Source organism: Anarrhichthys ocellatus, unplaced genomic scaffold (assembly GCF_004355925.1).
Source record: "Anarrhichthys ocellatus isolate YVR2014 unplaced genomic scaffold, GSC_Weel_1.0 scaffold54, whole genome shotgun sequence".
Taxonomy (NCBI): Eukaryota; Metazoa; Chordata; class Actinopteri; order Perciformes; family Anarhichadidae; genus Anarrhichthys; species Anarrhichthys ocellatus.
Window position 1 is genome coordinate 2570631 of NW_022280084.1, and position 17435 is coordinate 2588065.

The following is a 17435-nucleotide window of genomic DNA, read 5'->3' on the forward strand; positions in this document are numbered from 1 at the left end:
CGTCTGCTGGTCCCGTGTTTCACCAAACTAAAACCTGTCAGATTTATTGGTGCCAGAGGTGAACTATACAGAAGACAGGACCAAATATTACTATGATTATTATTATCGGGGTCATTTTTATGTTGGACGTTGTAAGTTAATGAGCAAAAGTGAGTCTGAGTTTGTGCCTTGAATGTGTGATCATTAAAATCTTTACTTGATTTTTACCAAAAAATATATTTTGGTATCAAATATATTCAGTCAATGTTTCCTTTTTTCATATTTTCATAAAATACATATAATCATATAACAAAACAAAAGAACATGTATAAAGTTAAGTACAAAATAAGGAAATGTGTGTCATCTCTGGTTATAATCTTCTTTAGGATTAGCAAATGGTCTTGAAAAATGACTTTAAATAATATTTTGATTCTGCAGCAGACACGTTTTTTTCTGTCTGGATGGACAGAAGATTTTAGAAATAACTTTCAAATTGCAGTAAGTTTTGTCCATCAACCTCCGGGTTTTATTTTTGAATAATCTTTCAGGAAAACGGACGCTGAGCTCTTGAGACACGAGAGAGAAACAGGTTTGAAGTCGTGCTGAAGAAAAGAAGACAGACAAGGAAAACACGGAGACGCTTTGTTATTCGATCAGCAAAAACATCTCAATCTGTATTCATCAAAGCAGGTAACAAACTTTATATACAAAAAGGTAAGACGTTAAAAATGTTTTCTCATAAATATCTAATTAGATCTTTTATACTGTAAAATACATTGGTTGCATAGAAAAGTAGTGACGAGTAGTTGAGAGATTGCTGGTTATCTCTGTACAAGTGCATTCTAGTTCCAACTGAAGAGATCACACAGGTCAGCACAGACCAACTGGCTCAACATGATACCAAAAGTAGAGAACGTCATGAGACCACCAGTTGAACCAAATGTTAGCCCACGAGGGAGTGTGATGCTGTGAGACAGTTAGCTCCTGTTTGGGGATAAATTTACTGTTAATTAAAAGAAAATATACATTTAAATGCAAGTAAAATCCTGCCACTACAAGCTTTACCATCTTTTCAGGGGGAAAGTGCAGGAACATTTACATTTATTCAGAACTAATAATTTGTGTGTAAGCTCAGCTCTCCGTCTGGTTACATCAGACGCTCGGGAACATCTGAACGGAAAGAAGTTAAAGAGCAGGTCGTGCAGTTTCCCTAAAATCTAAATATTATTCTGTGAGACTGACTCATCTGCTGCTTTTTAGGTACAATTATAAGTTTCCTTTGAGTTTATAGGGAAGTGAAGTTCACTGGGGTTTTCCTTTAAGACGCTGGGGATGACATGGAATTAAATCTAGTGGAGTTTGAGAGGGATTCTACAGAAATTATTACTCCAAAAAATGTTCACCAAGTGAAATTTTGACTTGCATGAGACAGTATAAATAGAGGTATAGCTGCATACACTGTGTAGTCAAAAGTCTCCTCATTGCAGCACCTTTCTGGTAGACTGATAACCAAACATCTGTAAAGACGTCGCTTGTTTCTTAACACTGTTTCAGGACATATTTGTAGGACTTTGACGCAGTGAACAGACTTCTTGTTTTGTGCAATAAGATTGATTTCCCATCTTCAGGGAACACATTGGCTGCGGCCAAATAGTCTTTTTTTATTTGATTTGGAAGGTTCTCAAAAACATGAAAATACATCTCCCCCTGCTTCAAGTAATGTGTTTTTGGCCGTTAAGCCAAAGACAGAGACAACGTCCTGTGAGGAGCTGCCGGCAGCTACAGTCACATTTCTTCATCGACAGATGTTTCCTTTCTTATCTCCTTCAGCATAGGGTAGGTTTTATTGGTTTTAATAGATTTTATAGGTTTGACTTTAAAGCTAGACGATGCTACTTTATCAGAACAGCAGCCCCTGTGGCCGTATGTGGTAACTACAGCATGATGGCTGTGGTTATTTCTCATGATATTTTGATGCGAGTTGCTTTAATGACGACATTGTTGAGGGTGGAAGTGCATGCTGGCCCTTGGAGACTGTATTAGTGACACGAATAGTGTGAGTTGCACTTCACAGTGAGTCGACAAAGTGACAACATCTAAAGTTTGCTAATACTAGCCACCATAAGCTACTGGTCATAGACCAGACCAAGTGACGCTTTAGCGGCTAAATCCCCGAGTGCATCAAAGCCAGACAGGGTGAGTTTTACTGTTTATGAATTCAACTCTTCATTTGTTAGAGAAATATTGTGTTATTTTGTCTTTCAAAAGTTACATAGTCTTGCTTTAAACTTGTTCTTTCACTTAGAGCTGCAAGACGGGATTGTTTTGAAAACGTGTGGTGAGTTCAAGTAAACTCTGACATCTGAGATTTGAAAGTTGGCTTTCGAGAAGCAAAAAACATTACCAGGACTTTTTAATTTGAACAATATTCATGTTTGCCTACATTGCGTGTTCTGGATTTAACGTCTCGACAACACCGCTTGTGAATGCTCTGCTTTGAAGGATGAATGCTGATTTATCGCGCATCTGACCAAACAAAAAACGCCACTATGTCAACGAGTGGCTAGTTGAAATCCTGAACTAAAACCATCTCCTCTCTAAATTCACTATCTCATTTAGCTCCCTGTGAATCCGTTGGAGGAGACTTGGTGTGAAACATCTGTCTGAGTGTTGTTGTTCAGGCTCCCAGTTATTATAAATCGCCTCATTTTCTCGTCTGAACCTCGTCTCATTAATCAGATTTGATTTCTTATAAACATTTGTCTAACAAAGAACACAGAGGGAAAGTATCAAAACACAAGCTTTGATTTTTAAACACAGACACAACACAACGGATCTCCATACACAAGACGCATAATATACGAAACCTTTAAAAGAAAACAAATCTACATCATCTCACAATATTAAATATAAACAACCTTTTCAAAAAAATAATCTCTGTGCCGAGTGTCCATTGTGTTGCTAAAAGCAGGTTTTTCTTTGTGCTAAATGGAGACTTGTTCTGTTCAACATCTTTGAAAGTTAGTTATTTATCTCCATCAGGTGTGATTTTATGAATCAATATGAAACATTCACTTGAAAGATAAAAATCATTTTTGTCTTTTTCCAAATTTTTTGAAATGTGTCAGGTCTCCATGTCCTCCTTCCAAAGTTAAAAGTCTCCGTCTCTTGTCCAAATCCACCACCTCCACCATGTGTGTGTGTGCGAGTGCGTGTGTGGAGTTACATGTGCGTTACATGGGGCAGGGGTCGGTCCCTCTCTCTCGTTCCTCCTCTTCCTCCAGGATGCTGGAGCAGTCCATCGCCTCTCCACTGTTTCTCTCAATGCTGGGGACCATCGGAGACCAGCTCTCCCCAAACTCCTCCTCCTTTTGCTCCTTCCTCCCCTCCACCTCTCCGTCCTCCTCCCCTCCTTGCTGCCTGCAGTAAGGTGGGATCTCAACCACGACGTATTTCTTCACCCAGCCACTCAGCACCGCTTTCTGCAGGACATCATTTCCCGCCAGGATTGTGTCCGACCTGGAGTTGATTCCTGAGGAGAGAAAAGAGAAAAACAGTGACGAAACAAAGGGAACGATTATTATCTACTTTAATGATCAAGTTGAAAAGAATCTATGTGGCTTAGTTTCTGCAACTGCTTCCCACTTGTACCAACTGCCAAAAGCCACGTTTATACATAACCAACAACCATGAATGAGGGCCATAAAAAGAATATATATGTATCTGTAAAATAAGAAATATAAACGTACATTTGAAAATATGTATGTATATAAATATAAATGTGGAAATATAAATAAAAAATATATATAGCAGAAAAATAAGTATTTTAATTTATTTTAACATTCATGTGTACATTTATTTCTGTATATATTTATTTGTATACTTTTAAAAATATCTATTTTCATTTGTTTATGTAATTATATATTTGTATTCCTTTTATTTTTCCTTATTCTTCTAAAAACAAAGTTTATATTTATTATTTTGATCTTTGTCTTTATATTTCCACATTCATTTACTTATTATTATTACTTTATATATATCCACATTTTTTATATATACTTATATATTGTACTTTTATGTATTTCACTCTGTATTTCCACATTTTGTTTTTATTATTTATAATTATTTTTTTATTTAATCCTCTATTTTATTTCATTTATTTTTCTTATATAGATCTATTCTTTTTCACGGGTCTATGATGAACATTAACAAAATCCGGTGCATCCCAAATTTCTAAATGCTAAATAATGTTGCATTGCTGTTACACGTTTTAAGCTCTTTGCAAGCGTCAAAAAAGCTTATTTTTTTTTAACATTTTTTGTAACATTCTAAGAGCATTTCATAAATGCTAAAAGGACATCTCACGGACAACTCACCTAGCAGCGTTGTGGCGAGCTGGCTGGAGTTACAGGTAACAGAACCGTTGTTATTGGTGCTGACATCAGCAGCGAGGGGGAAGGCCTCGGAGCGGGGCAGCTGGGGGCACACCGGTAGAGAGTGACACTGTCTTCCTGGCAGCTGCCGCCAGTAGTAAGACGTCCCCTGTTGGGATCCTCCGGGTCCATGAGCAGACGGCTGGGGACTGAACACACTTCCCGGAGGCGAGTGGAGGTCAAACACCAGCGAGAAGACAGACTTGCTGGGCACATCGAAAAACTTTATCTTGCCCCCACACAGGTCCTCTCGGGCGGTGAATGGGTTGATCTTGTGGGCTGTGGAGGCCCTCTGAGCATTGGGAGGGTTGTAGTAAGGGTCCTGGACGTTGACTTTCCTCCCTGGTTTACATGAGAAGATGTCCGACTGGCTGCGGCTGAGCCAGATGTTTCGTCGTGGGCGTGGGGATTTTGGAGGGATTTTATCATCCTGGAAACCGAGAGGGTTCAGTCGCTTGAAGCCCTGGATCTTCTCACCTTGAAGAGACAGATGAGTTTTATGATGCTTTTTTGCGTAAAAGTTACATAAAACTTTAACATTTGATAGTCAAATTCACGAGTTTTAATTCTAGAGGTGTATACTCCTTTTTTGGAGAGAAATAGACCATCACATCATGTTGCTGGTGCTCTGACAGTAAAAAAGGTAATCTAATAACACCACTAGGTGGCGATACAGGCCACTAATAAATCCTGTGGAGAGAGTTCCTTAAATCCCTGTTCTTCAAATGTTTCCAAACAGAAATCTCCACTGAATTGTAGTTGGATGTTAATATTCTCATAAACTTTAATTAGTGCAGCAGGGAAAACGGTTAAATGGAGTCTCAGTTTGCAGCGATTGAGCATCACCACATCATTAAGAAAGAGATTGTTCATATGCACAAAAATCCCTAGTTTGTAAAAATCAGTTATTCCCAAAGTTGTTACATATAAACAGATGAGCTGACCATTAAAACGTCTCATTTTAATCTCCTCTCACATCTCATTTAGTGCTGCACTTCTGTTAGATTGTGTGTCTCATTTATGCCAGGAAATATCTGAGAGAATTACTCATGTGACTCACGAGGGCCAAAAAAAGACCAAAATGTTTGGCTAAAAAGTCGTTACGCAACAGAAATATTTCCTACTACGAGTGCGATGCTGGTTTTGAGGAAATGGTGATGTTATCAGGTAAACACAGCGAAGGAGCTGGAGGAGGAGAGCAGAACAACTGTCAGATCCAGGTTGTTTCCCACATAAGATACAAGATATAATACTTATGCCAACCGACTGCAAATCTAAATGTCGTTAGACTGAACTACACCAGAATTGTCACTTCTATAAACCTGTGACGTCATATGTTCGTGCTCTCCTTCTTCAAGAACTGAGGAAAAGTAGCCGTTTGGCTCGTCTCAACAAAAACATTACATTACTGCCTCCTGGACGGTCAGACATGCAGGCGGCGATACGCTGGACCAAATTAGAAGTGAAACCTGGACCCTGCGTGGATCAAGTATCTCAAAATAGGCATCTAAAATCTCAGAGCGGTTCTCCTCCTAAGTCGTGGTGAAGTTTATATTATCAGCAACCAAAGACTTCTTTGAAGTGCGATACAGTTAAACGTTGGAACAGATTTTATTTGAATCACTTACTGCGGTGCAAAGAACAGGGGATCCAGATGGGAAAAAGAGATCTTACTCTGCTGACTAGTTCATTATCTGACTGAAAAGGAAGTGAAGTTTAAATCTTGACCAAAACTGGCTGTGGGTTTGGGCGAGGACGACGGTGTAAACTGTTTGCTTGTAACTGACTGAAACAAACATGGAATCAACAGCGTGCTTTTACAGGAAGAACCGGTATCGACACCGACGGGGTGACAAGGGAAACATTGATCAGCTGATCGGCTGACTAGATAAGAGGACGAGCAGAGCCTGGAGGGGAAAGGCTAGAGAGGCCAGGAGGAGGATAGGAAATAGGTTTCTGTTGCCTTCGTTGGATGACAGGATGGTACCCATACAGGAAGTTGCAGGTGTCTTGTAAACAAAAGGAGGTGCCTTATATCGACTGTAAAGCTAAAGCTGAAATGACCAAATCACTGCATCACAGAGTGAGAAGTCATGCAGCGACCGTTACCTTTGGACACGGTCTTCTTGTCGTTGTCCCCGCTGAGTGGGTCGCACTCGTGCTCCATCTCTTCAACTTTGAGGCCTGCGACAACGCCCTCGAGGTGCCTGACGATGTCTGGGAAGGAAGGACGCAGTTTAGGGTCCATCTAGGGGAAGAAAAAACACAAGACCGATGGAGAAGGATGAGATTTATATACAGTAACATGGTGCAGAAGACGGGATTGATTGCACTCATCAGATTATTATCAGCGGAAAACAAACGTACACCAACAAGCTCACTTTCCATTTAAAAAGGTGCTGCAAGTAACATTTAAAAACATTAATAAAATATTACCATGTTTATTATACAACATTATAATAATAAACATAAAGAAACAAGACCAGAGCTGACGCCTCTACAAACATTTGCATTTTATTTTACAAGTTGTTTTTTCCAGGAAATCTACTATATTTTTAATGGCACATAGAGAGATTGTTTTATGGCTTTTATTGGCACTTTACTCTGAAAACATGCAGTTTGTCACCCTAACGTTACTACAAGGAACTTTTAACTGGTAATGAAACAGTCTAAATGTCATACCGTTGCCTCTATATGACCTACAGAAGTAAACGAGACCATCAGTGATACATAGTTATTCTGTCATTGGGACCGAACCCGAGCCAAGAGCAGAGCTTCCCCCCCGCTGGGAGCCAACTCCGACACCACACTGCTGGGGTTGCCGTATTGCTGGGCCTGCTGGAGGGAAGGGAGTTCCAGGAGAACCAGAACAAGGACTGTCAGACCCTGATGCAGTAACATGAGAGGTTTTCTAAAGGGACTCTATAACACTATCGCTTTTGTCCTCAGGAAACGCCCAAATCAAGACAAGAGGAAAGCTCCTCGCAGTAGCTTTAACATGTCAAGATGTTACATCGAGCGTCTTTGTTGAAAATATTTAAAAGTGAGGAAAATGCAAAGAAAAACTATAGACTAAAGTAGAAGATGAAAAAGGGGGAAGGGAAACAAAATAGGCAGGAATAAGAAGAAGTAGATCGACAGTTTGGAAGGGGAACGGGTATACGAGGGAGAAAAAACAACATAAATGTGGCTAAAGATGAAGACAGCTGATTAATTAATTAAGAAAATTAAAGAATGGGGTGCTGGGGTGCCCTGGAAAAAAAAAAAAAAAAGACTTGGATGGAGGATAAGGGAGAAAAGGATGATAAAAGCGAGACAACAGAGGGAGCCAATACAGGCTCAATCAGCAGGGGGCTCCAAAACCTTTAATGCCCTCGGCCTCTGTGGTTTGTAATTAAAGAACACAATTACAGTCCAGTGATTAGGATGTGAGCAAAACCAAACTCTGAGGAAATAAGAAATTGTATTTGCTTTGGTTCAATGTACTTAATCTCCTCCTCATCTCAGTAGTTACTTCATTTTAACAAATAAATGACTGTAGAGAAAAGCAGAATCTGATCTGATCAAACTGATCAAAGCTTTTAGTGAACAGAAGACCCCCTGGGTAGGGAACTAAATCAGATTACTCAGATAATCAGATTGCCCCTCTATTTCTGAACAACGGAATAATAGTTACTTAAGAAATTAAAAATAAAACAGTGGGAATCCTGAGAAACAACAACAAAGACAAGCCATTTGGGAAAAGTCTTTCTCCCAACACAGATATAAGTGTTGGGAGACTGAAATGTCTTCATTGAGAGAGACTGAGACAGATGAGTGTGTGGTGGACTCACATTGCAGCAGTTGAAGGCCAGCTGGAGGAAGTCATGTGGACAGTCTCCAACCATGTGCTGGAACGTGTGATAGTCCAGGCCGAAGTTCTGCTCAGAGAAGACAGAGCGACGGAGAGATTCATTAAACAGGAAATTCGTATTTACTATTCTGAAAGTGGGATGAAGACAAAGATCGACAGAGCTTCATCAGATGTTTGACAGACTGCAGCTCTTCTGCCAAAACCAGCTTCATGTCAAACTAATCCCTCGGACACGCTGCTGCCGACTGCCAAGTTTTCGGTTTGGCTCTGACATTTCGAATAACACCGTGTGGAGATAAATGTGCCTGTGGGTTTCCAAAAGCTCAGTTTCATATTTTTACAAAAATGAATAAATATGCATAAAAAAACCTGCAAAAATAGCTGCAGTTGATTTGAGGTAAACAGCCGAATACTGATATCAATATTTGAAAACACGATTCTTATTTTGAAATGATTATACAATAAAGAAAACATTAATATTATGTTCTGCAAAAAAACACCCTAAATTTTACACTGGCCTTTTAAATCTGCCTCTTATACAATAACCCACATCTGTTTAAGATAACGTATAAACATGTTGGATAAGGATCCCTTAAATTTAGTTATTAAATAATTGTGAGTATAAAACGTGCTGAGGACATTTTACACTTTAAAAACAAACTCCTCTCTGGTGAATGACATTTACACAAACATCACTAAATACTGTATGACACAAGATATAATTGATATTGGTATAAACAGGGTGAGCATCATGGGACAGCAACAGATCAACCTGTGCACAAAGCGAACAGGCAGGCGGAGTGATACGAGGGGGAAAACAGGTGAAAGTAGATGAGCGCTCACCTCCGTGCGGGGAAGGAAGTCGGGGTCAGCCTGGACCCTCGCAATGACCTCACACAGGATTATCCCAAAGGAGAACACATCGGTCTGAGAACAGAGAGACACACGTTAAGACATGCAAACATGCTCCTCATTGGTTTCGTAATTGGCTAACTGGTTTATTATAAAGTAGAACATTTGTGAAGCTGCCTGATATTCGCTAAATTAAGCTACAAATGTACCAAACTCTCTGAGCTCCCCGTCTGAAATACAACTCTCTGACCCCCACAATTTCACAGAAATTTCAAGACCAGTAAAAACTTATGATCCATTTCCCCTATGTTTGTTTAAACGTAATTAAAACTCATCTAATATAATCATACTTGAGTTTAAGAGATAAAATAAAGTCGAACTTTATTCATCCCGAAGGAAATTCTTGTGCCAGAGATTGATCAAAGACGACAGAAGATTGTTATTTAAAATACTAAAATAGTTATTTCCACATCATCTCCATTTGTACCACTACGTGCTACTCGAGGTTAGATGTTCGTGACTTTACCTTCTCGTCGTAGGGTTCATTTCTCAGGACCTCTGGAGCCATCCAAAAAGGAGAACCAACAACTGAGAGTTTCTCTACTTCAGCACTACACACACACACACACACACACACACACACACACACACACACACACACACACACGTTAATGCATTTGGTACATTATAATGAGGAAGACATTTGTGTCTGATAAAACTTCAGAGGCTCTGAGGCATTTCGTGGGAGTGTGTGAAGTCATGTCTTCAAAATGTCTCTGCAACATGAATAAGAACAACCTGCGAGATAAAAGGAGCTAATAAGCTCACTGTGTCCCCGGATGTTTCACTCAAAAGTCAATTCAGTAGCTTTTGCTCCGTTTAGATTTAGATTTAGATAAGGTGAAGTCGACCAGAGTTTTCATCTCAAATGTTTTGTCATGTCGTTCTCTGGCAAACCCCAAACCTTCTCAATTAACACACTAGATTTACCGCATCGGCGTTTTATGGCTCCGCGAGAACGAACAGCTAGGACAACAGACGGACGGACAACCCAAAAACATAACGCCTCCGGCCTCCGCTGTCGCCTGCCTGTATTTACATTACCGTACATCTGCATTATTCACACATGTTCATACACATGCATAGATACACATTAAATAAATGCTCAGCTGTCTGGGTCGTATCAACTCTGTTCCTGAAGATGTTTTAGAAAACAATGGTCTCTCCTTCATTGTGCTTCTGCAGCATTACGATAACACAACCCTGCACTGATGGTATCCTCCTGTTATCAAAACACTAAAGTTAGGAATGTGATCTGTACGGCCTACTGGTAATGTCAGTGCCAGACACGCACGCGTTAATAAATAACACGTTATGAGGAGGAGGAACACGCTCAAGTCAGTTACAAATAGCTGGAACAGGAAAAACTGAATTTGGACATTTTCTCTTTTTTATGGCTATTTTAAAGAAGTTGGCCCGGTTGAGTCAATGAGAAGATTAACTCCTGGTGTAAAACGAGGGGCAGTACATACCAACAAACTGCCCAGTCACACATCAAGCAGACATAGAACAACTCTATTGGAGTCGTGTTTCACCACCTAAAAGAAGTCTAATATTCCTCTTTTATGGGCTTTAAGTGCTGAATGCTCGGCTTTCTTCTTCAGCCACTCACACACTAGCTGCCTGTTTACCGTCTGGTGATTGGCAGGTAGTTTATGGGCTTGTGTACAACTCACGGGCCGACAGGAGTTAATGAGAGTAGCTTGAGACTCTACTACGTAATTGTAACAGTAAAAACCAAAACAGCTAATTTCTCGCTTCACATTCATCAGATTCAATGTTAATATCGAAAGTAGAGAATAATGAATTAGTAAAACAAATGAGCTTCCAAAAGAGTTGTTTGTTCATTGAAGTCCTTACATTCTTATGAAAGTATTTTATTTTACTTTTATTTAGTATATGTATATAATATATTTGTCCATATCTATTTAATAATTATAATGTATTTATTTATTTTTATATTTATGTTATTTATTCCTGTTCCAATCTTAAAATATACTCCTCTATCCTTTATATCCTCTGTGAATATACATGGATATAATTCCATATCTTTACATATAAATGTAAAGGAGCATTGACGCAACTATACACTGGACGTATGATCGTCTTTGGACCAATAAGAATGACAGAAACGGAGAACGTCTTACGGATTGGTGGGGATCTTTTCTGCGAGGCCAAAGTCTCCCACCACTGCCGTGTAGCCGTTGTCCTCGCATTTGATCAGGCAGTTCTGTGAATACACAAAAGCATTGTCATTATTTTCTCATGTTTCGTTGAGGAAGTTGTGACACAGAATGATTAGAAGAAAAATAAATTGTGGGACAACAATTTGAGCCAAAACCTCAACTTCCTTAATTGAATCTAGGGCCTTTTTTTCCTTCTCATTCTCTGTAGATTGTAAAATAGGAAATAACAGAACATAAATATGCACAGCTATGAAGTTCGGACTCTTCCTCCTTCTCTAAACGGAACTATCTGTAAATCTACAGTTACTGTAGATAATCAGAACACAGTATGATCTCCAGAACATAGCACAAAGTTACAGCTGGAAGGAGAGAATGCCTGAAACAAGTTCATTACATTAAATAGAATTTATAAAAAGAGTGAAATTTGCGTCGTCTGTTGAGCTTCATGACTGAGATACGAGTCATAAACAAATGGGCTTTGTATTCATTTGAGGAACTATAATCTGCTCTGACCGCATCATTTATATTTTTTATTCTTAGCTTGGACAGGCAATGGATACGAGTTAACAGCAGAGTGAACGCTGCCCCCGCTCCCTGCCAGCTCCATGCCAGCATGGCTCCGGGTCAAGTTGGAAAACTAGAAGCTGTCTGGTACAGATTATCACATCGGACTGTGACACTGTGTTCTTTACGGAGAGGTTATCGGGTGTAGGAGTAAAAGAGATGCGCGTGTCAAGACACCTCACACCTCTAACATTTGTATCTGACATCGAAGACGAGTCTTATATTCACAGATTGCTGCATTATCCTGGGACCAAACACAGATATTGCACTGTGAGCTGTCAAAAGCACTAATACTTGAATATATACTGTACAGCACTTTGCAGAGATACTAGGCCACCTGAATCTACTGGAGATGTTGTAAAAATACAAATCTACAGGAAATGCTAATGTGTTGTACTGAGGCCACAAGAAGGCCTGCAATTCTATTTGGAGCTACGGTTTGTCCTCTTAACAACCAATTAGCCGTCCAGCTAACCTTGGAGGTGAGGTCCCGGTGGAATATGCCTTTGGAGTGCAAGTAGGACAAACCGCTGGCGATCTCGGAGCCCAGTTTCACCCTCGTGGGCCAACTCAGGTGTTTGTTGCTGTCTAGAAGCTGCTCCAGGTTTCCACCGTTGATGTACTGGAGGAAGACAAAGAGACACACAGGTAAATAAGAAAGGTAAATATGAATACTGTTGTATTATATTAGGCACAATGTGCTTGTTTGGCTGCATAAAGCCATCGTATTAGCGAGCTGGGGGGAGATGTCAGACCACTTTTCACAGGAAATAAATGCGAGATGTTGTAGACGTAGTTTCAATACTCTAATTGTAGCAACACAACACTCACTGTTGCCAGTGACAGAAACAACAGACTGGTTAGTTGCCTTGAAAATTCATTGGTCAACCGGTGACACGTTTAAACTACATAAAGATAAGGGACTAACTACATTAGACCAATCAACCGTCTATCCAGCTGGCTCACAGAGTGGATGCCTGATTGGTGACAGTGGCCGGGGGGGGCTAGCTGGTGTATCAAGCTATAGGCTGAATAAAATCTGGCTGCCAGCTTGTTCAACTGGCTCGCAGAACTGCTAGTTTCCCCACATGCATGAATGTGGACCGGCTGAAGATTGGGCAGCCAAGAGGACAAATCAGCTCAGTGGGTTTAAAAGTATCCGGGGTCCTTCGCTCTGCCCGTCGGCTTTGATCCAGAATAACTTGTCTGACCTTGCTGCTCGCTTGCAGACACACAAATCCCATGTCACATATCACGCACAACAGTGGTTAACTCGACAGAGAATTAGGACATAAGGGGGGCTGACGTTGAGGGGAGGAGGTCTCTACCGCTTCACGCGACTGAATAAAGTGGCGATTGAGTAAAGTGGTTATTCGATTGAAGCCCAGAATCTCTTATATGGAAAACCTGACACAGTCAGCTCAGACAGTCGATGGCGGTACGTCACCTAATGTGTGGAAATGTTTCTGCTAGAATGTCGCCTGATGAAGACAAGAGGTGAGCTGAACTATTGTCTCACATTTAGGCCTACAACCATTTGATCAGCCTGGTACTCTATCTAAATTAACTCTTCATCCTTGGATCCTGTACACACACACACACACACACACACACACACACACACACACACACACACGATGTCAGAGGATTACAGTATTTGTCCAACAAATTCCTCATTTCTCAACATCTGTTGTCTGCCTGGTTGAGAGGGGAAAACTCCACTGGAGAGACAATCAAAACTCAGAGTAATCCAACTTCCTCCCTTTATCATCTCGTTTAAGATCCAGACAGCAGCACTCATTTTATTCTCACGCTCTCAGAATATGCTGCGAGGGCAAAGTGTGCCTGATCCAACACACCAATCACACGGTTTAGAGAAAGAGTGCACCTGCCGTGTCAACCGAAAGTAACTGAATGGGAGTAAAGTTGCATTCAAATAAAAAAAGCCTCTTATTCGGGCACGGTATTTTCCCTGGAATTTGTGTTATCCTATTTGCCGAGTTACTGATACACCACAGTAATTACTTGACAAAGCACATGTTTGAGCCATGTATGGGCCTCGCCATGATCGTGTTCAACCTAGATTGCCCAGGAAATGAGAAACATACTGTTTCGGAAATTGTTCTGCTACACACCGTCTGTGTTTCAGGTTTTAAAAAGAAAACCTGGAAATACTCAAACAGAAAGATCCTTGTTTGCTGGGAGCAGCTTCAAACAGCAGCATATAATCCTGCCAAGGGTCATGAATTACCATCAACCCAGATTATGCTCGCAGGAGCCTTTCCTATGAAGTGCATTGGATTGAGCGAGGCTTGGTGCTCAGTGGGTCTGTAAGTGGGTGATGCAGCACCCTGGGGTGCCTTGAAGACGGGCAGAGTAGTGCCGTGAAACGAATCATATCACTGTTTATTTATTGTACATTTACATTAACTACTTTGTATGTTACGTTTTCAAACACATCAAAACAGATAGATTTTTTTTAGAAACGTTTTTCATAGTGACCGTCAGAGCAAGCAGTAAAAAGAGCTAAAAGAAATACTGACATCTCAGCCCTCAACACAGTCTGACGCCACTGAATCTGAGCCGAGCAATAAAAAAAAAAAATCAGAGCAAACACCATTTGGCTCACTGCTCAACGGACAGGTTTTGGGCTGCTTGAGGAAGAAGGATATCCATCGTTGTCTAATAGCTGTGTGTATTGTGCGTTGTTCTTAATTCTAAAGAAAAAAGTGCTTCAAACTGTTTTCTTTTGCCTACATTCTGTTTGTTCTGCAGTGTGGTCCGTGGATTTGCATGCGTCTGTGCGTAAGAGACGGTGAGTTTCTCGACGTAGCTTTGGGCCATGCAGTAACTTAATTCTCCATTTCCTCCGAGCACGGCCTCATAGTGGGGGTCAGGTAACAAAACAGCATGAGCCTGCTACCGGGGTCAGAGACTTCAGCTTGCTCCTGACAGGACACAACAGGATCTGTTTACCCTGCAGCAGGAAAACAAGACCTACCGCAGTGTGCGTGTATGTGTATTTATACGTCCAACAACGCTTGGATTCACTTTGCAACTGCAGTATAGGAAGAAAAATGTGTGTGTTTGTTTGTGTGTGTTTGGCATTTTAAGATGTGTTCTGTTCCTGCAGAAAGTTGGTGTTTGTCTTTGTTTGTCAGAGCTACAATAAGAGCATTCACTGAGCAAAGCGACAGTACAATCACGGACATGTGCGAGCGCCTGGAAGCATTTCTAACAGTGTATGCTTTCTTCAGAGTGCGATGAATCAAATGTTTTGTACCATCTGTCCACAGTTACGTGTATTTGCAGCACAAACATGTTTACAGTTACTGTAAACTGTCGTGAATGTGTGTTTTTGTGCAGTTTGTGCACCGATATGTGAACGACCACGGGACATAAAACATCATCCCACGGCTCCGGACATCACGCTTCTTTTAATTATCTGTGAGTTATTTCCTCTATTAGAGCTAGAGTGGGTACTGTAGAAACACTTGTGTTATAGTTGTTGAAATGTTCTTTGCATCCAGACAGAAAACAACAAATTGCGTTCAAATAGTTTCAGCTTAACCCGAAATTCTTCTTTATTTTAGAGGAATCGTGATATCTAGAATGCATCATTTAGCAATGTTTCCTATGTCATGGTGCCCTGCTAATGGTTCTAAATATGAATTGAAGAATATTTTCAGACTTCTGTGTTTGTCAGACTAGTGATTTTCTATTTTAACGGTGGTCTTGAGAAGTTGTATTAATCCCATCGGAGTTATTGTGTAAACACTGACAGAATCTCAGTGCATTATCAACACGAAAGCCGACACAAATATCTTCTTCTACATCCTGTCAGAGTGCATCTGCTTCACATTGGCTCAGTGTATTTTTAGAGCAGAAAAACTAAAGACAACCACAACTAATTCAAGGAGCAACTCGCGACCACAGGAATGCCATATTAACCCTTCTAAACCGAAGGTTTCAGGTTATATTTGTACCTCCCATTTCTCTCCCAAAACAGGAGAAATACGCCCGACTTTTTCATGAAGGAGATAAATACATCAACTGCTCATCGAGCATTTTGCCGGACTAATGATTATCACAAACACACAGTTACGTATCTGTCCATCTCTCACATAAACACAGGTTAAATATAGTCTTTGTGCGGTCAGAAAATACATACATCAAGCTTTTCTGAAGAATTTTATCTGCTGCTTGAATCACAATTATCTCTCCCTCTTCCTCTCACACACACACACACACACACACACACACACACTAAGTGTTACACTTAGGCACATTAAGTTCTTTTGGTTTTCCACAATTACAGACTAGCGTGCTTCTCTGTTGTGCTCATGATGACGTGATGTTCACCCGAAAATAGTACGAACATAAACAAACACGTGGGTGTCTCAGTTCACGAGAAGCATTGGAACATAGCGGCCCAGTACACTATACCTTTCATTAGTAGGGACACTTTGATCTCACTTATTGTATGTCTGTAACAAAGCTGTGATGTGAAATGGTGTTTTCCTACCTCGGTCAGAGCGTGAAGCTGGCCCTCGTGGACACACACTCCCTTGAACCTGCAAAACCACAGAAGACATGCAGGATTAAGGTCTCATAACGCCATGATTTGATCTTTGAGATAACACAGGGACATTTGTTAGACTTTGACAGGAAGCAATTAAATCATTAAGCCTCAATAAAGAGTATTGAGGCTGTCTCACTTATCTTCTCAGTACATCAAGTGTTTGGTTTCTCTTAGCTCAAGCACTTGGCTCTACATGTAAATGAGTCATGGAAATTAAAATAACATGGAAATATCGAACCATAACACTTGCATGACCCTCTGTGCAGTGAGTAAACAGAGAAAGCAGGAAGAGTAGTTGAGAAAAGATCAAGATTCCGGCGGGCAAGACTCGACAAGTGATTACTGCCAGACTGTCTGTTATCAGGGGGATAATAACAGCTCCCTGGCTTCACCTGCATACCATCCATTTCTCCCTAAAGCGAGCCCATCAATTTCTACATTCTTAATAAACACAAGCAGAATCTTACACAATGCTCCTTTGCTTGTGTGCATTTCACACTGACACATCGGATGCCACTTTATCAGAGAAAAGCCTTGTTTTGAGCTTCATGACAATGCTTTTTTTATTTTTTATAAATTTGATGCATTTTAAGCCCAAGAGGTTGGAAAATATCCTAAAGCCAAAAAAGAGCCGTGCACCCCTTTAACTAAAGTGAAACAATGTGTGTGAGCAAAGCCACTTTTGTTCACGAGCAGCGTTGAAGGCCTCGTAATTCTCAAGGCAATGAAAAGGTTGACTTTGTGGGTCCTTGTTGGGTTTTTAGCGAACAATGACCCCCTTAGTGTCTGCTCATTAACACACAGACACACTCGCACAATCCACTTGGCTCAACAAAGATGGCATTGTAAAAGATTGTGTGTGTGTGTGCACAAGTACGTACACACACACACACACACACACACACACACACACACACACACACACA

At 40.6% G+C, this 17435-nt stretch overlaps 1 protein-coding gene across 1 annotated transcript in view; it reads right to left on the reverse strand.

The window, feature by feature from the left end:
• The window catches only part of tesk2 (testis associated actin remodelling kinase 2), a 28726-nt gene continuing 11291 nt past the window's right edge, over positions 1-17435 (reverse strand). Inside the window, exons 5-13 of the mRNA XM_031870656.1 lie at positions 16453-16501; positions 12403-12549; positions 11325-11407; positions 9644-9728; positions 9109-9192; positions 8246-8332; positions 6522-6660; positions 4356-4889; positions 1-3511 (exon numbers count right to left, since the gene is read on the reverse strand). Of these exons, the coding sequence (XP_031726516.1) occupies positions 3213-3511; positions 4356-4889; positions 6522-6660; positions 8246-8332; positions 9109-9192; positions 9644-9728; positions 11325-11407; positions 12403-12549; positions 16453-16501 (1507 nt within the window). The 3' untranslated portion in view covers positions 1-3212. The remainder of the gene's footprint in view (positions 3512-4355; positions 4890-6521; positions 6661-8245; positions 8333-9108; positions 9193-9643; positions 9729-11324; positions 11408-12402; positions 12550-16452; positions 16502-17435) is intronic.